The sequence below is a fragment of the Syngnathus acus genome, chromosome 22, assembly GCF_901709675.1.
Source record: "Syngnathus acus chromosome 22, fSynAcu1.2, whole genome shotgun sequence".
Lineage (NCBI taxonomy): Eukaryota > Metazoa > Chordata > Actinopteri > Syngnathiformes > Syngnathidae > Syngnathus > Syngnathus acus.
In genome coordinates, this window is record NC_051106.1 from 8,307,543 (window position 1) to 8,328,310 (window position 20,768).

Genomic DNA, 20,768 nt, shown 5'->3' on the forward strand with positions numbered 1-20,768 from the left:
GGCGGGGGCAAAGAGGGCGTGTCTTTTTCAGGAAGTAGGAAGTGTTGTTCCTTGAAGATTCTTCCCTACTTTCAACCAATCAGCATTCAGTGCGTTCATTTTTGGCCAATCAAATCACTCATTCTCTTTCCTTTCTCCATTGGATGCTTTGTTTTAAATCTATATTTTATTTTATAAGTAATATTTAGTGAGAACGGTATTTGTTTTGTCAGCCATTTATTGAATATTCACATATACAGGAAAACACATTAGGCTCAAATAATCATCTTAATTATAATAATAATGGAGCAATCATCTGGTAATAGAGGAGACATAAAGAACCATCTCATTAAATTAGAACAGAAATAGCCTCACACGCACATACACGATTATGTACATTTAAATTGACTATATGCATATTCTGTATATTCGTCAGTGTCGCCCAGCGACTGCGCAATCATAATCCATAAAAAGCTATGATAAACAAATTAAGCATCTGCTAGTCTATCTGATTTGCTCACTCATACATTTATTAATGTTCGTTTTTTGTGGTGGTCTGAGAGGGATGCTGTTGTGAACAAGCGACATAAACGCCAGATGACAACATTCTGTTCTGAATACTGTACATATATATCATATATATAAATATATATTACGCTTATTATCGCTGAACTTTGTTGTTTCTATAGAAGTAGCAGCAGGTGATGTAATAGGGTGCCCCAGTGGACTATACTTTGCCCTGCAGTGTCTGGCTGGGTATCAAACAGCGGTATACAGCAGAATATAGCACCTTATGGATTGAGTAAGTGTTGATGAATCCTTACCGGACACAACATTAGGTACGCCTGTGAAAATCAGCCAATATTAAGTTGAAAGCCCCTTTTATACTGCCAATAAAAGCCAACATTTATTTCTGGTCCCTACTACAGAGGCGCCGGAATCGGTTACAAAGGCTAAGTTCTGTGTAAAAGGCACAGGCGAAGAAATGCTAGGACAAGGGGTGTGAAGTTACCGAATATGTGAGGAATGCCGTATATCTGTGCAAAAGTGCACAAAGTTGCAGAAATTTGCTTGGTTCTGTTTAAAAGGCACAGGTAAATACTGTACTGTAAATGCTAGCTCTACTGTCATGGCGCTGATGCAGCAATTTTGCGGGATCTCTGTGTGAAAGCGGGAGTCATTACTCATTAGCCACTTGTAAGGCTCCGTTGCCGCACTTTTGCTGGCTCGGAGTATGAAAGAGGCAGGTGTACCTAATATTGTGGCCTGATGAGCTCCTTGAGATGTTTAGTAAGTTCTTCCCGGGGGAAAAAAAAGAAATAAATCAGATATTGCCCTGTTCTAAATTCCACTCCTACTACATTTTAAGCAACTAAAAAGACTAAATAGAGCAAAACGTCTGATAAAAAAAACCAATTACATACGCTCGTTTTGCAATATGAAATAGAAAAATGCCTTTTTGTATTTGTTTTCAAACACAAAGCCATGACGCAAACTACCAAAAGCTTATTTTTTTTGGGAGTCAAACTCCCCTCCTTTGCTGTGCTTTTAAAATGAATCCCAGTGGTAGGCTGACGTTTAGCACATCTGAGCAGTGGGATCAACCTCCCCCGGGGTGTAGAAATCTGGGATGGGCAAGCCGGTGTGCAGCGTCACCTGTTGAAAAAAAAGACAGTAATGATGATTGAAGCCTGCAGGGGGTGCTGTTGCTCCACTTAAAAGACGCAAAAACCGATGTGCGTTCTACCTGTACATTCCGGTTTAGGCTGATGGCTGGGTAGAAGGCGCCCTCCAGGCCCTCGAAGGCCACGGGCCCCTGCTGCTCGTCGTTAATGAGGAAAATGAGGATCCTGCGCGTGAAGTCCAGCAGCACGCCGATGGTGGACCCTTTGCTGATGCCGCCGTCCGTCCTGTGCCCCACCACAATAAATGCTGCATTTCTTTTCCACATTTCACTAAAGATGTGCATATTTGTGCTACCACATTATTTCTGTTATTTATTTCTAAAAATCAAAGAGGTATAGTCACTTTCAGATAAACAATGTTAATTACCTGTTGGTGTGCGAGTTGTTGTGCATGAACCAGGAGCGGTTGTTGTCCACATACATAGCCCAGGCCTTGTCGTCTTTGCCCAGCATGACGTCTTTCAGGACGTCGGCGCGCGCCACCCCAAAAGCGGGATCGGGGTGGTTGTCGTAGCGGTCCAGCGTCATCTCCCAGTAATGGATACCGCGCGAGAAGGCGGCGCCGCCCAAAGCCACGCGATCGTCGTAGCTGTTGCACGTAACCGTCAGGTTGTCGTTGGACAAGATGATGTCCGGGTGCGCCGACGCCGTGTCGAAGGTGAACCAGGCCACTGCGCCAAACCACATACGGCGAGTTAGATCGGAGTGACACCCAAAAGAAGGTGTGCAGCAAGTCATGAAAGTTAGCAACTTGATAGCGTGGGAGCGCGAGAGCTAGCTTACCTGACTGCATATCACCCGGAGCAAGTCCAGCTGATAGCAAAAAAAGTGGGAAAGGAAGCAGCAATCAAAAGAAAGCATGAACATGCGTCATGGTTTTCTTTTTTTTTTCTTAAGCCCAAAAAAAGCAAGCTCTTAAAGCCAACGCACTACTTATAATATTGGAATTCAAATGCTTTTTATTGTTGATAAAGTTTGCGTACCGTGTGACGTGTGCATGATGAGCGTCTTGCTATATTGTCCGACCCCGCTGGCGTTGAAAGCTTTCACCCTGGATTTGTACGTGCTATTGTAGTGCAGGCCGTCCACCGTGCAGATGGTCTCCGTCCCCACGTACACTTCCTGTGAGGAGCGCACACACACACCGCAGGGCTTTTTTGGCGACGGGTCGGAAAGGAGGTGCGTAGGCAGGTCAGCCTACGCCGGGGTATTAATATAGCCGGGCGGCGGTGAGTCAGTGTGTGGCACGGAAAATGCAGCGGAAGATGAGTGTGACGTTGAATTCATGTGTAAAATGATTGTTCACTAACATACAGAAAAAAGATAATCGGCCTAGCAGGAAGAAAATTTCCACATGATTGCGATTCAATAAAAACAGCTTATATTTATTGTATCTTTAAAAAAAAAAAAAATACCCGAATGGAAAAAAAAATATATGAACACAATGGATAGGTGTTGCACTTTTGGTTAGCAAGAGAGTTGTCTGCTTTCTTATCAAGTCAGCCAACGTACCCTGAAGTGACCGCCGTCGCCGTCATCAAGCTCCAGGATGTACCCGTCCACGGCGACGGTGGAGAGTGGCGGTTGTTTCCATGACAACGTGGTGCTGTTGTTCTCCGTGCAGCATTCTTCCAACTGGAGCATGGGAGCCGACGGCACTGGGGAGGACGAGGCCGCACAGGTGAATACACAGGAGAAAAAACTAGTTGACAAAAACACATATTGATTACAGTCGTAATTGCTACCGGTGGGAGATAAGGAAAAAATACTGACGGAAAATAAGGCATCAAGAGGAGCGAACGCCGTACCTTTCATCTGCACAAAGTCCAGCTGGTGGATGGTCTGCAGCAGCGGCGCGCTGTCAAGAGTCAAGTCGAAGTCACTGGTCATTCTGGGGGTCAGCGTCCCTTTGCCCCACTGGCTCTCCGTCATCAGGACTCTCCGGATCAACGCGTCCGAGATCTGGCAAACAAAAAGACTCGGTCAGCGGACTCGGTGGGTGACCAGAAAGACAAAGCCAGGCTTACCTGGAGGAAGCCACTGGGGTCGTTTTCTTTGATGACCTCCAGGCAGTACTCCATCAGGCCCGTCGTCTGGCGCAGCTTCACCGTGCAGTGCGAGATCTGGTCACGCACTACCTGGAAACGGAAAACAAGAGGCCACAAAGAAATATAAGAATTGGCAGAAAAGTATAACGATTATCTTAATTTCTCATGAAACAGGAAACACTATTCTGTAGGAGGCTAAGGACTTTTAAGGCATTAAAAGTTGGGGTGGAGACCGGAACGAATTAATGTCATTTCCATTCATTTCAATGGAGGAAGGTAATTTGAGATACAAACGATTGGCGTCACGGAACCAATCGGTCCACGTAACTGTTAAAAAGCTTCCCGGCACTGCTGTGTATATGACGAATGATGACTGGCCATGTCCTCAACGGAGAACGTGACATTTTCACAGGATGTGTGAACTAGCGACATCCGTTCACGTTAGCTTATTCTTGCCACGCTAGCATCTCTGAGCACGTCTTTCCAGTCCATCTATCACTTGCGCTGTCCAAAGCGTCTCCTTATTGAGGAGACTCAAGTAAAACACACACGCTCCGAGCGGAGATGGACCAGGGGGTTGCTAGGAAACAGTAACCTGGTCGCGGCTACGAGGGGGGCCGAGAGAAGGGAAAACCCTGCGGAGGAAAAATGGAGGAAGACAACCAGTGTGGTGCGACATATAACGTTTGACATTCCTTCGGTCACGCATTGTCCATCACTTGTTGCTAGGCAGACTAAAGGGCGCAGAAAAAGAAGTGCAGACATTGAATTATTTTTTTTGGTTGGTACGGCCAAACAGAGGGACGAGGCATTGAATCACCGTGACAACCGCAGAGGACGACAGCCCCTTGTTGCCAGTGCGGTAAAAATCGCTTTTCCTCTGGCTGACTGATAACATCGAATAATACGCTCCATTATTTAGTTTGTCTCTTTATGAGGAAATGATCCCATTTTCGGGATGTCCTTAATTCTTTGGGAGTCTCAGAGGAGACAAAGCAGTCGGTTCATTTCAGGTCACGCTTATAAAGATTCACATTTGAAAAGAAGGCTCTTTTGACACACACACACACAGACACACACTTGTGTATCTAAGTTTGTGGGATTCAAACAGGCTTTTGTGTACTGTTGATTTTGTCGCGCTGGCTCATAACACCTCCACGTGCCAAGCATTGATTCTCGCCAGCGTCCAAGCGTGAAATTGGAAACACTAACTCACGCCTCTCTTCGCGCCTCGCTCCAAACACGTCCCACTTCTACCAGCGACGCAAAGACAAAATTGTTGTAAAATGATCGTGATAAAATACTCAAATAGGAAATATTCATACATTAGAAAATGAAAAATAAGATTGATAACACAAAGTTGGCTATTTTAGTCCGAACCGAAGTGAAATTTCAAAATGTTTTTGCGCTTTACCTTGAGCTTGTGTTCGTGTTCCTTGTTGACGCAAGCCAGCAGTTGCGCCTTGCGGCGGTTCAGCGCGTCGATGAGGGCGTCGCACTGCGCTACCAGACACGCCTCGAATTCCACGCTGTTCTCCTGCGGGAGCAAGTCCGTAAGTGGCATGAAGAAAACACTTGATAACTTTGGTCCAACTCTCGTTTACGTGTAATTCCACTGTCGACCAATAGATGGCAGCACACTGGTTTAGTTTGTGAATTTGAAAGAAGAAGAATGAAGGCTATTTCAGCAGAACGTAGTTCTTGTTGACAATTACACTGGTCAACAGATTTTGAAAACAGGAAGTTCTGGGAACTTCTGAACAATTGTTCAGTACAACCTTTTTGCCAAGTGAGAGCTGTTCCAAATATTTTTTGGAAAAGCTTCATGGTATTATCCGTTAGATAAAAGTGGAGCGGGATTATCAATGTGACACGATGATAATACCGCCGTTAATCCCGTCACAGAGCGCCTGTTGTACCTGGATGTGCTGCACGGTGTTCCTGAGCTGCACCAGGAACTCTTTGGCCTCGCTGGCTCGGTCTGACAGCCCGTTGAGAGCCTGAGACAGTTGACCCTGCAGCGTCACATGAAGGCAGAACATTAGCGTGAAGCAGCCGCTAATTAGCCACTTTTAGCCACTCGTTAGCGGTAGCGGCTCATTAACGCCTAAACACAAACGCAATTCCTAATGTGTTTTGTGCCTGTGTGTGCGCTTGCAACTTTCTTTCCATGCCGAGTCATTACATATGCACGTGTGAACACACACACACAGACACACACACACACACACACACACACACACACACGCACTAATATCTCCTACTTTTAGTTGAGAAGTTCTACTTTTCATCTAACTTGGCAGTGTTTTTGACTTTTTGGGAAAACATTCAAGCAGGCTGTTGAACAAGAGGAACAATTCATAATTCATCACTTGTCTCATCAATAATGCACAACTGTGAAGCTGTGAAATCGCTACCAAAGTCATCATCATTATAACAATATGGAGTCCTTATTTAAGACACACACACACACACACACACACACTCGGGAGTGGGACAGCAGTTTGATTCGATTATTGGATTTATTCAAAATCATTTGGATTGGTAATTTTGCTTGGAAAGGAACAATGTTAATAAAATATCAAAAGAATAAAAAAGAATATTCATCTATTTTTGGAGGATTGTCCATATGTGATTTTTTTCTTGATTAAAGATTTGCTCCATTTGTGCATTGTACTTTATATCTATTACTTTTTTGTTTGTTTTCATTCATTCATCTGATTTTATATTTTCATCTCACAGTTTTGTCCGTGATGTCCAATTTGCATAATTTTTGTTGTGCATGCGCCGTTAAGAGCACACAAGCTGCCTGCCTGCCCACCACAAGGCCAAAAATAGCATCTGGCACACTCCACTCCAAATACACGCGTGTGCAGTATCCTGGGTGACAACATATAGGTAGGTACGTCTTCCCCAAAAGCGATAAGAGCCCGACGCAAAATTCCAACACCTTTCGAATATAGCTGATAACTTGCATCCAAATATTTGAGTGACGGCCTGACTGATTGTCATGGTAACGGAATTCATCGTCAGCATGTTTTGGGGCAGGGATCAGGGGGGAGGGCCCTGCTTCATGTCAACAAGCCACTGCTCACTTGGGGGCTAATGCCGACTGTGGCTATTGTTACCATGACGACCTGGGGCAGCGCTAGGGGGGGGCTGTGACAAGAGCAAGCAGCGACCCTGGAGTGCAAAGAGAAAGCAAGGCCATAATGTTTTGGCAAAACTTAATCAACAAACACTTTGTAATTTTGCTGAATATATGTGAAATTGCATTTTTTTTTTTTAAATATTTTACTTTTGTATTTTTCTGTGTGTGGCTGGCCTTGTGTGTGCGTGAGTCAAGAAATGTGCTTGCCAGTGCAAACTCCCACCTTGTGCAGCTTCCACATGGCCCCCAGCGCCTTGACTTCGTGTGTGCCGTGCTTGCCCTCCTCGAGGCACTGGTAGCATACGGGCGTCTTGCACTGCACGCAGTACATGCTCAGGTTCTCCAGCTCGTGCTCCGTGCATGTGGAGGTCTTGCGAGGCGCGGCGCGGCGCCCGGGGCCGACCCGACCCTGGGCGGGCGGCACCAGCCGGTGCTTGGCGAGCGGACCGCGGGGCGGGTGGCAACGCATCCGGCACGGCTCACAGTACAGCACGTCGCACTGCTCACACATGACGGCGGCTTCGCGGGGGCTCCTCTCGCACAGCTGACACTTGAGCGCGGCCGCCCGGCCCTGGCGGTAGCGCTCCACGACGCCCTCCAGCACCCGGTTGCGGGGGAAGCCGCGCAGACCCCGCTCGTCCAGCACCAGGCTGCGGTGGCATTGCGGGCACGTGATGCACGCGTTGCGGGGGATGGGCGCGAGCAGGCAGCCGGCTTGTTGCTGTGCGGGGGGCTGCTGCGGGTGCGGCGCCGGCGCCGGCCCAGGGGGGAACACCCGCACCCCGTTGGGGGACTTCTGGCAAGGGGTGGTGGGCAGGCTCACGAAACCCCCATACGAACCGTAGCCGCTGTCCGCCTCGCTGTACAAGCTCATCTTGTCCAGGTCCAGGTAGTCGTAGTCGGATCCGGAGGCACGGCTGCTCTGTGGGGACTCGGTGTCGGGCGTCTGCACCAGGATGTTGCGGGCGCACGCCAGGCAAATATTGTGCGAGCAGGGCAAGATGATGGGCTCCCGGAAAAAGGAGCCGCACACGGGGCACTTGAGCTCTTCCTCCATTTCGTCCATGGCTGCAAGAGCGGAGAACGGGACCAAAGGTACCGCAACGACCCGCGACCGCTCGTCTGTCCGCACACCGAGTGATTGCGCGTCCACCAGGCGGCGGCGGTCAGCGATCCGTCAGGGGGAGGAGACTAAAGTCTCTGCGCCAATAGACGAGTGGCAGCAGCTGAGCTCGGCTTTCTATTGGACCGCCGCTGGATTCCGCTCAAGTCACTGGAGGACTTTAAGTGCGACTCTTTGCACGCGTGGACGCGAAATGACAACTTAATATTGATAAATACTGTATTCATTGTCAGCCTCAGATGCAAGAAGCAAACTGAAACATATGCTTCATGTTCTTTATATTCTTTAATGATTTATCATTTTTTAGGACTCAAATGTTAAAAAGGCAAAAAAATAATAATCTTTAATTTACATAGGCAAGCGAGAGATTATTTGCCATTTTAAGTGCTTGATCATTTTAATATGAATATCTGATGGAACGATATTGTGCAGTATTCCACAAATAAATGAATACCGTGAACACTGCTTTCAAGGAAACTGGGAATCAAACTTCTGAGCGTCTTCAGCAAACAGACAGCAGATGGCAACTTGATCCGTAACACAATATTTCCCCGGATCTCCATGTTGATTCGCACCAAATGTTGGTATAAGAAGGACCACCATCTATTTTTGGAACCTGCCGCCTGCGGCATGATGACATTGTTCTCTATGTAATCCGGGTTCGGGTGTGCTGCTTTCCGGCAGACTTTAACCCCCCCTTTTTTTTTTTAAAGCCTCATACTCAACATATCCCTTCAGCGGAACTCGAGCGCTTGTAATTGATGGGACAAAGCAGGTAAATAGAATACCACCTATAAATAAATCCCCGGATGACATCTTTTTGGAGCATCTGTGCATGCGCCACTTAGAAGAGCGATGGTCTCCTAGCTCCAGCCAAATTGTGAGGAAAAGGGAACAGACCTGGGATTAGGAGGAATACTAGGTAGGGGGGCACTCGACTTTCTTGAAATCGGAGTTGCTGCGCGACTTTTTGACCAGACATTTTTTGTGAGCCCTTTTGTGCAAATAAGTTTACTTTTACCCCTTTTTTTTTAATTTCCTTGCCTTCTCATTTGCTGTAGATTGAGCTGACCGGGATGTCTGTTGCTATGGTTACCACTCCGCCGGCGCTGATGAGTACACACGCGAGTGCTGCGCTCTTTCCACTCTCTTCAATCTCCACGCTCCACATTTATCCATGCGACAGCTGACGGATGCCGGTCGGTCATTTGGAGGCTTCAGCAACGCTGCGTGGGCGTGGAGAGGCTGGAATAAGTGCGCGGCCGCGGCGCCAAAGCAAAAGAATTTTCTCGAGATGTTCCGCTTGTTTCATGTAACGCACATATTGTCTTCACAACATTTCCTTAAATAGACCGATGTAAGGCATCAGGTTAAGATAAATTAAATGCCTCTCTTTACAATGAGTGAGCGTGAAAATAAATGGCCGTCTGACATATATTTATTAAAAAAAATATCGGGCGGCTGATAATCGCTGTGACCATGTAGATCTAATTCTGCTGACCTCTTACAGCAAAATCTTTTTTTTTTCTGAAAGCAAGGATAAAAGCTTTTTTTCCTTTTTTATAGCCACGTGCACGCGCAATTTTTGGGCCCGTGCTGCTCATATTTATCTTAAAACTAGAAATGACTCACACAATCGCTTCTGTGGCGTAAAGAACTCTCGGAAGCCGTGGGAGGCGCTGATTTTTTTTATATTTTGAGGGGTGAGGGGGCGCATGAAGCATTCTCAGACCCACACCCACGCACACCAGCCTCAGAACATGATGTATTTATTTCAGACAAGTGTTGCCTCCATCTGAAGTACGTGCTTTCTGTGAATCGAAAATAATCTTCCAATTGTTTCCAGCACGGTCTCCATTTTGGTTTCACTATTTGCTTTGTGATCTCCATAGCAGGAGCTCACTTAACTGGCCTTTCTCATGACTCCCCAGGGTGCTGCTATTGCCGCAGCTTCAGCTTGGGGGTGGCTAGTCAATAAGAAAAGACATCAGTGCACTGGTTACCGAGTCAACCTTTGTTTTCCTTTATATGTCTAAAGGGAAATTAAAATTAAATTAAAAAAGGCGGGAAAGTGACGACTTTCACAGGCAACTTTATATGAACATTTTTTCCAATTGCTATCCAATACCAAGTTACAAAATGGCTCCAACAAGGGCAGAGGGGGTTTCTTTGCCACACACACACACACACGTTCCGAGAAAGACCCCCACGCACAATGGCATCAGCTCTTATTACTGCAGGCTGCATGGAAGCGCTCCTTTTGTTTGGGTCCCGTGAAAGCAGAACAGGTGGAGAGAAGTGGAGCACAATGAAAGATTCTCTTACAGGCACCACCGAGGCCGAGTATTCCCTCCTCGGGGAAAGAAAGAATAACAACAGGAGTTGGTTTGCCAGCGAAAGTTCAGTCAGCAAAATCCTCAACTGATTGTGGTTAGCTTTTTTTGCTAGCAACATCACTGCTAACTATTCTGTGTGACTTGCCTCTCAAAATGAGCTAGGCACATTTATCAGCAGCAGTCTAAACTCATCAAGCCATTTTGGATAATGAAAAAATCTAATAATTGCAGTGGAGATTCCCTGCGGAGGCTTTATCGCACGAGACACCTCGAGCGACACGGCACGTGTAAGGCCTACGCTCGCTCACGTTGCAATCCTGGCTGCCCACACATCGTGTGTTCCAGAATTTGCTCAGGTCGCAGGTTACTCGTTGTTACAGCTGTTTCCAGGGTCAAATTCTTGTCGCTCATGAAAATCACATCCTCTCGTTTTGCCTACATCTGTTATTGCAAAGGCTTTATAGCACATTTAAAAAAATTGCTTTATAGACTAGCAAACTGCTAGCTAATTCTAAAATGATCCCCTTTGATCAGAAGATGCTTTTATATTGCTCTTTATTGGAATAAAATGACAAAACATGCTATTGTAATGGTCTTTATTGGAATAAAATGATTAACAAGAGTAAAGGAAAGATAGCTTACTTACTAAATAATAAAGTTCAGATCAACTTTAAACCTCAACTACTGCATCATGGTTCTCAGTTGTTCTACTTGCAGTGTTAATATAGAACTGCCGTTTTACATAATTAGTGCAGTGTTAAAATAGAACTGCCGTTTTACATACTTATCTTAATAGAATGATAATGATCAGCGATAGAAATATAAGCGCGGAGCTTCAAATGTTGCCACGATGAAGTCACATCAGCTCGACGTCAAACAGGTTCACGGCTCCTGAAACTCTCACGTGGGTGATTTTCTCCACGCCAACTCGGTATTTGAATTCCACGACATCATTGTGGTTGACACATACGGAGAAGGACTCAGCGCCACAGTGGATGACCATCTGAACCATAGAGAGCAACAAGTATGCTAACATGTTTTTAGAACTTGGGAAGAAATTAAGGCAACAACCTCAAAGTAGAAATTGGGTCCATCGAAGGGGAAGGCAATCTCCTCCCTACGCGGCTTGTCTTCAGGGCCCTTGGCAGGATACCATCTAACCAGCTCGTCCTCCATTTTGCCCATTTTGCCATTAAGATAGGAGTTGCGCGAAAACACATTACTGCCGGATTCGTTGTAGAAGCAAGCTGTCATGGACAGGGCTATGTCATCCAAAGTGTCATTGCCCAGCATCAGGTCGACTTTGAAACTGCAACACAAAAGAAAGCGCGGCATGTTGTCATATGAACAGCTTTGCGGCCTAGCACTGTACCTTATTGGCTTCGGCATGATTCGTCCCCTGATGACGACGGTGCGGCCCACACTGAGACCTCCGACCAGCTCCCCCACCATTGCGCCCTGCAACAAGAGAATGCAATTTGTGGACTGTGTTTATGACTGATGTAATAATGGCTGACATGTTAACTCACCACGGAATTGTTCATAGCGATTTTGCGCCAGCATTTGATGTCACCCTCAGTTGAAAGGTTTCTGGTCACGGTGAGATTTTTCTAGGATGAAAGAAAACAGCATCATCATGGCGTCTAGTTATTTTGAATCATGTCTGGAAGACCACTTACAGCATCCACCTTTCCAGCAAGGGCCAGCTGGTTGACAAGTTCCAGTGCCAGTTGCTCAGCGTAGGTCAGATTCTGGAACCAATGTTTGCCAGTTTTGATTCATGTTAAGTGGATAGAGCTAGTAACACTGATTTACTCACCTTGCTTTCGTTTGCGTTCGGCTCATACTTCTCATTGAAGGTCCATGTTGGCCGCATAGTTTTAGCCACCTTAGGTTTGTGACTATAGAATAAGATGTACATGGTGAACAGAAAGACCATGACAATAATTCCCAACAGGAAGCCCGACTGCCAGGTCTGTGGTTTTGGATGACAAGACAAAAGTAGCATCATTAATACAATTCAAAATAATTAGCTTTCAGGTTTGAGAAATTTGAATTCAAATTGAATAGTTTTACTTTGGCACCCTCTAGCGGTACACGAGGGAACTCACCTATTTTTAATGTTAACTGAAGGTATTACAATTCAAATAAGTCATTTATTAGCAAATAAATAAGAAAAGGCAAATATTTTTCCTAAATGGAATGATGCAAAAAAAGTTGTTAAATGATTTACACTCACGCATCGTCTCGCCTTCTGTTTCGGATTCTGCTCAGGGGTGTCCCAAATCAGAAAAGTATCTGCAGCAACCATCATGACTTGCCGATGTGATTCTGAAGCTCAACTTGTCGCACTTATGCTCGGTCGGGCGACTCTTAACCACCAGCATTGATTGATGGCGTGTTGGTGACGTTTAAAGCTTGCTTTGTGAGGTATTTTACGTCGATCTTTATATTTTATTACTTATATAACTTTGCTCTGAAGTACGAATGCAAGACGTTTCAAACGATTAAAGATGTTATATAATGATAAAGGTCTTGACGCAGTGGCATTGGCTGATGCATTAAGGTGCAATGGACAAACGTCACGTTTAAAGCACAGACGAACTTTGATGAGGTCAAACTCAACACAGAACAAACTAATAACGTTTTTTTGCGCAACGTAGACAACCGAAAATAAATATAAATGAAATAAAAATTCAAATAAAGCGGACTGAGATATTTATGCAGTGTGTTGGTAGTGTATTATTGACAATTTCCTGTAACAATTTATCAAGCAAGAAAAAAATAGCCAAACAACAGACATTGGATAATTTCTTATGAGATATAAGTTGCTTCCTCGTTGTCAACTGAAGCATGTCATGTGTACTGTGTAATATATATTTCACTGGCATGATAGTAATATTTGCGGTTTGTTGATCGATGTGTTGTAGAAGCACAATTCTTAACAGACTCAGAATTTGTAGCTATGGCTAGTAGCTTCCCAGATAGCTATCTTTCCTAACTAGCTGGCCAAACTACTGACAAATTTAATACAAACTATGAGAACCAAGATTAGTGATTTTTTTGGGGGGAATATCAGCTAAGCTTCTCGTGCAAGCACAAAGATTCAGTAATTCGACACCCTGGTCTTTATTCAAGACTAAAAAGAACCAAAGTTACTTATAAGTCATACTATGATGTACCTCCAGACCATTAGAGGGCAGTAAATTGACATATTGCAATGCATTCATTTGACGCACTTTTGGATAACAGCGAACCAAGTTCAAGAGACAAAAGATCTACTTTTTTGCACTTTATTGACAATGAAAGAAAACATTTTGTAATGCAGTTTTATTGATTACAATGAAAGAAAACAATTTATTGTCCGTTCAGTATCTTCGATAACTCAATAAGTCACACAAGTAGTGATCATGTTCATCTGAGTAAAAAAAAAGTCATGTTACAACAATCCTGTGGTTCTAATAATCCTTAATGTAAATGTATGATATATATGCATGATTAAGAAATGGAACTTTTTGACATGGCATTGATGAAGTCACAGAAGCCTGACATTCATCAGCTTGATGTCTCCCTCCACTTTCACACGCGTGGTCTTGTTTAGCCCAGTCAAACGGTGCTTGAAGTCCAATACGTGGGCATTGTTGACGGACACGTTGAAAGCCTTCTCGCTACAGTGGATGACCATCTGGAAGAGAAGATAGAGGGATCTTCAACAAGTAAACTCATTGCCCTTTACTAAATAACCTTTTGTGTCGAACAGTAATTTATATAACCTCAAAGTAGGAGTTGGCTTCAAAGGGAAAGGAGGTCTCCTGGCGCTCATCAGTACCCCAAGATCCACCAATGTAGGCGGTCCGAACAAACACCTTGGTATCTCCGTTGTAATTGAAACGAGGTTGCAGGCGCATTGAAATATTGGTGGTATTGTCCAACAGGTCGACCATAAATCTGCAAGGCAAAAGTGCAAACATGTTGTCATGGTGACAGCTTTATTTGTGGATGATGTGGCCTAGTACTTGTTCGGGGATTGATTGACTCGTCCTCGAATAGTGATATTGCGGCCAACTTGCAGACCTCCAACCACATTCCCGATGTAAGAAACCTGCAACAAGAGAAAGTCATCTGTGAATGCTGAAGACCAGACACTAAACTGAAATGCACAGAAAAAAAATAAACTCACCCCAACAGGTTTCATGAAAATATTGAGCCAACATATCTTATCATTAGTTGAATCGCTCTTGCCATAGTCCCCAACCTTTTGCTTTTTGAAACAACACACAGTTAGCATCATCATGGCGTCACGCAACTTTTGGTCAACGCTTGCGAGGCGACAACTTACAGACTTGATCTTTCCCGTAATTGCCATATTGTTAACGAGTGCCAGAGCGAGTTGCTCGCTGAAGTTCAACATGTTAGTGGAACCTAACAGCTGAAAGCAAAAGTGTTGGACTTGGATTATTTTAGCGCTAAATTATTACGGTCATAAATCGGTCACTCGTAAATCTGAACGGAGGCAACGTGACTGTTCTGGTTTGGTCCGTACATGGCTTCTTCCCTCCACTGTTGCTGGTCGTAGCACATCGTCCTTGTCGTCGGTCGCGTACACAAGTTGTTTGCCCCAATCCGAAAAATCTATAACTGCAGAATCATCGTAATCATTTGGCTTTTTGTTTTTGTTAAAGATCAACACGGGCAGCAGGATCACGATAACCAGCAGGATAACCACCAGGAGTCCAACCAGAAGAGAGACATATCGGGTCTGTGTGCTCAACTGCGGAGACAAATACTCCTCTGCCGCCTAAAACAAAAAGAGAGTCATTAATAAAATCCAAACAATTGCGGCATTCAACTCAGCGTCACATTTGGCCTGTGATGTTTGGTATATGTTCATGTTCAAACTGGATCTACTATTTTAGATGGGAAAGAAAAAAATCCTTACAAAAACCTTGTCAGATTAATATTACATTTGTAGAATATGAATTAAGCAGGGGAAAATGTTCATATTTTGCCAACTATTCAAAATGTAATTACAATTAGTTGTTTTTCACATGATTTACAATTAATTGCCAGCTAATTGACATGGATGTTTAGAAGATGCACACAACGGTTGGATAACTTACGGTACGTTCAGCCATTTTCCAAGTGAAGGAAGGACGCGTCCGCGTATCTTCAGACGGGTCTATCGGGTTCTGAAACTCGACCTCCACGGAGGGGCGCTACTTCGCGGAAGCTTTCGAGCGGTGGTGAGTTTGTGTCGTTTATTCTTTGTTTTGTGACGCACTTAATGTTGCTTTCAAGGAACAAAAAGGACGAAAATATGTCTTGTAATGTATGAAAGTTATTAAAGCTTTATTTCCGTGGCCACGACATATGTTATATGACGGCACAATGGACAATTAAACGTGACAAAGTAACGCCGAGACTGCTGAGGTTATTATGAGGTCAAGTCCAACAGAGCTACAATGTAATAATAAAACAAACGCAACAGTTTTATTTTACTCAACGTTGGAAAAGAAAAATCTCATGTGCACCTTAAAACTCACAGCACTCATGCATCTAATTATTATTCCCTCTTGAATGTCATTTTTTGCAATATAAACTAGCTATGACGCCTCGAGGGTGCATTTTTAGAGTCACCTACAAGAAGGGCACAGATGGAGTTGAATAAATAAAACGAGTTCACGTGAGGATGTTGCAGAAGACATTCCAAAGTCAGAGGAACTTTAGACCTTCAAGGTGATAGCAGCTATAAAAGTAAAGTCCCCATAAGGTTGATTTAGTTACCAATAAATCATTTAAAAGAAGAATAAATGGAGGTATAGAGATCTAGAGAGGGCTAATTAAATTATTGTCATTCTTAAGAAATGCGGAAATGAATATAAGGCAATGCTATCGAAATTGGTTTCAGGGTCCTTTATTGCACTCAGCGCTTCCCAATTAAACCAGGCTTCATTTCATGCAAAACATCCCTTCATAGACAAACTACATTTTATTGCAGCCATTCTTTTTAATCACTTGCAAAATGACCATCTCAATTGGCATCCAGTATTTCATGCCAACAAAAGAGCAACACCACCACCTACTGGTCATACATGATAATGGTTAGCGCATTAAAATTGATTAGAAAATTAATTTGAGAATACTCATTTACTTTACGCATAATAGTGTATTTACCTTCTAATTATTTGAGTGTACCCACATTAAAATAATTTTCAATCAGGTTATAATTTAACTAGTTTATAAATGTACTGTACTATGGGCTGGTGCGTTCAAGTGATTCAGTAAAAAGGAAAGACAAGAGGTTTGCGTACTCCAAATTACAACAGTTTTATGAAAACGCCGACTAAATGACATTCAATATAATGATAAAAAAATAATCTGTTGGTGTATTAAGCACACCTTTGTGCTATTGTTCCGTGATCAGCATCTTTTATCGGTCGTAGTGTCTGCTATAATCTCACTTTGGCACTTTTGAATTGACAGTCAACACTCCAATATGACGAACGCGGCACGACCGCCAATAATGTCGAATTAAAGCCTAGAAACGTCCCATATTGTCTATTTCAAGATATTCCTTGAGTCATTTTCAAATTAAATGTCCTCAAATCCGACCCGAACGAGAGCAACCTTTTGAAACATCACTTTGAGGGCGGATTTCGGGATTTGCTCTCGAACGCATCACAAAGGGAGTCAATTTTTGGTTAGCTCAGCGGACGAGAGCGCCACCATGTTTCCCTCGAGTCTGGGTCGAAAACACCCCTCGCCGATATGCTATCTCCTTGTCAGCGTGTGCCTCGCGTCCTTGCCGTTTACCGGGGCCAAGCAAGACAGCCTCCGGGAAGTCACGGACAGCAACTGGGAGGACATCCTGACCGGAGAGTGGATGATTGAATTGTCAGTAGCTTTAGCTAAGTCCGTCAGCTAGCCACATGGAGGGGGACACTGGGGAGGGCATTTCGTTGTCTTAACTTTTTAATATTCAAAATATTTGCAACTGTGCAATTAAACCACAGTTATTCGTTCTAATGTAATGCTGTGGTTGAATGTTTGGTAGTTGTTTTGCTAGGCTACGTTAGCTTGGCCAACGAGCCGGCTAATCACATGCACAAGCTAGCAGTAACTGTTTTGACGTTCGGGTTTTGAATCTTTCATTTAGTAGTTTTCTACATATCATCGACTGATGGACAGTGGGCGAAGTCATTTTTATAAAATGTTAAGTCATTCACTGTCGGGGCTTCTCAATGCCGACTTCCCCATTTTGACAATCATTCTAGAACATTCAAAGAATATTAAACTTACCAAAAGAGGAAATGTTTTTCTCTAACCAGAAAAAACTTTCTGCATTATTACATTCTCTAGCAATCAGTTTCTACCTTTTTTATTATTTATCCAAAGGTGGTTGGAAAAAACGTTCAGTATAAAGAAATGTAAGAGAGATAAATATGCTTTTGTGACATTTTACAAAAGACTACTTAAACCCCAACAGCTATGCACCCTGGTGTCCAGCCTGCCAGCACCTGCAACCGGTGTGGAAGGAGTTTGCTGAATGGGGGGAGGACATGGGTGTGAACATCGCCAAGGTGGACGTGACGGAGCAACCAGGTAGGGAGCCCCACAAAAAAAGATTTGGTGGTTTTGTTACTGAGTCTGAACTTGCTTTTCTTCTTACTCGGAAGGTCTTAGTGGGAGATTCATCATTACGTCACTTCCAACTATTTACCAGTAAGCTATTTCTATCATTTCTCATTCATTTATTTAAAAAATAAAGATTCAAGTCTTGTATAAATGGCTTTTTTCCTGTGCGTCCCAGTTGCAAAGATGGCGTCTTCCGCAAATACCAGGGCGCACGCACCAAGGACGAATTCCTCAGCTTTGTGGACGAGAAGAAGTGGAGTACGGTGGAGCCGGTCTCCTCCTGGTTCGCTCCCTCGTCTTTTCTGTGAGTGCCCAACGTTGTCTGTCCAATCGTGTCTATGTGTTTTGACTGTACTGGTTCCACTCATAATCATAAATGGTGATGTCACTGCAAAACAAAACTTTTAATGACGTCTTGTGTCATCTTTTGCAGAATGAACTCAATGTCTGCTCTCTTCAAGCTCTCCATGTTCATCCGGGTAAGTGCGGTGAGAAGACAATGAGACAAAAGTGGAGGAAAAGTTGCTTACATAATGTGGGACGGTTTTTGCAGCGTTGTCATAACTACATGACGGAGCAACTGGGCATTCCCGTGTGGGGCTCATACGTCATCTTTGGCCTGGCTACACTCTTCTCCGGCCTCGCTCTTGGACTGGTGAGCCAAAACGAAACTTTCTGTCAAATGTTTTGGTTTGTCAAGTAACATACCCAACATTTTTTTTTAGCTGCTGGTGTTTATCGCCGATTTTGTCTTCCCGTCTCGACGATTCTCTCCGGGCTACTATCAGAGTGAGTTTTCATGTTTTCATTCTCATTGTGGAAAACTTTATACCTTTTTTTCAGTTTATTAGGACCAAATATTTTTTTCTGAGTCATGTGGTAGGATTGCGTGCTAATAATTAAGTGTGATTGCAAAGCAGTGTCAAAAAAGTTTTGAAACCAAATCAATACAGTACTTATTACATGTAAATATCAGCCATGTCATCAAAACTATAAAAAAAAGAAATGCTAAATGTAAATTTACTTCAAATCTAAATAACTATCCATCTATCTCAGCGGTCTCTCATATCCTTGATAGGTTCACTTCAAAGATTTCGATTCTTGCTTCTAAAAAGTCTACACACCCTCCACACATTTCTTGGGTATATCCTGTTAAAACTGGAAATGTGGCTGTGTTCAGAATTAATCACATTTAAAATCAACACTCACTACCATTGAAATTCCTCTGGTCAGCCCCAAATAAATTTCAGCTCTTCTAGTCGTCATTTTCAAGCTGAGCGCTTCCACAGCACGCGAAAGATGAAGAGTAATTTCCGTGGCATCTCTGATGGCGTGCAGAGAAAGAAGCCGGGGACCAGGCGTGGCTCCAACAGCAGCAGGAGGAGGAGGAGCGCGAAGCCGACGGCGAGGAGGAGGACGACGACGACGAAGAGGAGGAGGAGAAGGACGACGAGGCGTGGCGGATGCGGCAACGCCTCGCCGCCACCCTCGAGAGCCAGCCCAAGACGGGACAGGCCGTTCGGAAGCGGGCAATGCCCGGACGCATACAGCAAAATGAGGATGAAGAGGAGGAGGAGGAGGACACCTAGAAGGGCGGAGTGGAGCAGCATGTTGTGTCTTGTCGAGTGGGAGGAACCTCGCGCTTCCAACAACGTTTACAACGCGACTCTCTTCCTCCTCCCTTTCCCCCCTCTTCCTCTTCGGGCGCTCCACCCGGGAACAGAACTTGAGCGTTGGGAGGTCCGTGGAGCCGTTGGGAGTTTGCGGTGTTCTTTTATCAGCTATGCATCCTTTTCTTTCTTTTTCTATTTTATTATGTTTTTAAAAAATAACGGTTCCATCTGATGTACATAGATGTCATTTGTCCCTGTAACAATGTTTGATGAGTGCAGTGTTAGCCAAAGTTAGGCTTGCAAAATTCTAGGAACTTTTTCAAAGATGGGAAATTTTCATGGAAAGTACCAGGAATTTAATTGGGAATAAATGAGGACTTTACAGAAATTGGATGTTGTCTTATATTATAAAAAAAAAAAAAAGATCGCAAAATGTACAATAACATCTCTAAAAATTAAACCAACTGAAGAGTATGAAAATATGTATACTTATTGAGAAGACTGCATGTTTTTTCGATTGACATTTGCGTTTACAGCTACTACGCTGCAATATATTTCCTGCCGGTAGGTGTCACTAAACTACCTGAAATTAGATTCATTCAACCCAAGCGGGTTAAGTTCAGAATTCAATGCGCGTCGGTGTTAATGAGTCCCGGGGAAACAAATCAGCCAACCGAGCGACCGTTTCCATGGTGATGGCGAGTTTTGTTGTGGTGCTCGGCACCCGACCCGAAACTCGCATCTGGTCCTGGGTCAGTCGAAAAGCCCCCGACATATGCATCCACTCCCTGAGTTCATTTTTTTCTCCCCTTGACTGGGAATTGGTGTGCATTTAGACATCGGAATTCATTTAAGATCAGGACACCAGGGAAAGGGAGGGAGATTTTATTTGTGTCTTCGATGAGCTCACAATTTCCAGCAAATAAACAAAATATTCAAATTGATCAAACTCAAACAAAATATGTGAGTGATTATGTTGATTTTTTATTTGAAGTTGTGTGAGAGTTCTACTTTGAAATCTCCCCACTATTATATTATTCGGCTGAGTTGAAAACCGCCACAATGAGATTTTTTCCCAAAGGAAGCGTTTGAATAGAACCAAGTTGCATTGTTTGAATTTCACGCCCGACATACCGACACATTTCCAAATGTTAGCTTGGGTTCATCCTGATGAATGGCGGGCAGGCCCCAACTTGTG

The 20,768-nt window shown here is 44.0% G+C and overlaps 4 protein-coding genes and 1 long non-coding RNA gene across 6 annotated transcripts; 1 reads left to right on the plus strand and 4 right to left on the minus strand.

Annotated features, from left to right (window-relative positions):
* Positions 1-199: 199 nt before the first annotated feature.
* On the minus strand, positions 200-8,009 carry trim9 (tripartite motif containing 9). 2 transcript variants are annotated; one of them, XM_037241215.1, is made up of 11 exons: positions 7,087-8,009; positions 5,632-5,727; positions 5,127-5,249; positions 3,692-3,802; positions 3,473-3,626; positions 3,177-3,322; positions 2,648-2,786; positions 2,448-2,477; positions 2,032-2,335; positions 1,727-1,889; positions 200-1,635 (listed from the first exon to the last, which is right to left on the minus strand). In XM_037241215.1, exons 1-11 carry the CDS (start codon positions 7,927-7,929, stop codon positions 1,558-1,560), a joined length of 2,187 nt encoding a protein of 728 aa, XP_037097110.1. In that variant the 5' UTR covers positions 7,930-8,009; the 3' UTR covers positions 200-1,557. The 2 variants fall into 2 exon arrangements, with proteins under 2 accessions (XP_037097110.1, XP_037097111.1); XM_037241216.1 differs by lacking the exon at positions 2,448-2,477.
* Positions 8,010-10,901: 2,892 nt separating this feature from the next.
* Positions 10,902-12,727, minus strand: LOC119116166 (galectin-8-like). Its single transcript, XM_037241384.1, has 7 exons — positions 12,562-12,727; positions 12,142-12,297; positions 12,002-12,073; positions 11,852-11,932; positions 11,695-11,780; positions 11,394-11,631; positions 10,902-11,325 (listed from the first exon to the last, which is right to left on the minus strand). The coding sequence occupies exons 1-7, from the start codon at positions 12,634-12,636 to the stop codon at positions 11,179-11,181; spliced, it is 855 nt and encodes a 284-aa protein (XP_037097279.1). The 5' UTR covers positions 12,637-12,727; the 3' UTR covers positions 10,902-11,178.
* A 908-nt stretch (positions 12,728-13,635) lies between these two features.
* Positions 13,636-15,559, minus strand: LOC119116168 (galectin-8-like). The gene is made up of 7 exons (XM_037241386.1): positions 15,443-15,559; positions 14,866-15,120; positions 14,662-14,751; positions 14,503-14,583; positions 14,339-14,424; positions 14,096-14,270; positions 13,636-14,007 (listed from the first exon to the last, which is right to left on the minus strand). The coding sequence occupies exons 1-7, from the start codon at positions 15,455-15,457 to the stop codon at positions 13,858-13,860; spliced, it is 852 nt and encodes a 283-aa protein (XP_037097281.1). The 5' UTR covers positions 15,458-15,559; the 3' UTR covers positions 13,636-13,857.
* A 1,434-nt stretch (positions 15,560-16,993) lies between these two features.
* tmx1 (thioredoxin-related transmembrane protein 1) lies at positions 16,994-19,958 on the plus strand. The gene is made up of 8 exons (XM_037241368.1): positions 16,994-17,216; positions 17,809-17,924; positions 17,999-18,044; positions 18,133-18,261; positions 18,391-18,436; positions 18,511-18,612; positions 18,683-18,746; positions 19,296-19,958. Exons 1-8 carry the CDS (start codon positions 17,050-17,052, stop codon positions 19,544-19,546), a joined length of 921 nt encoding a protein of 306 aa, XP_037097263.1. The 5' UTR covers positions 16,994-17,049; the 3' UTR covers positions 19,547-19,958.
* Positions 18,261-18,601, minus strand: LOC119116225. Its single transcript, XR_005096248.1, has 2 exons — positions 18,488-18,601; positions 18,261-18,345 (listed from the first exon to the last, which is right to left on the minus strand). It is a non-coding gene; the product is annotated as an uncharacterized LOC119116225 (long non-coding RNA).
* Positions 19,959-20,768: the final 810 nt, after the last annotated feature.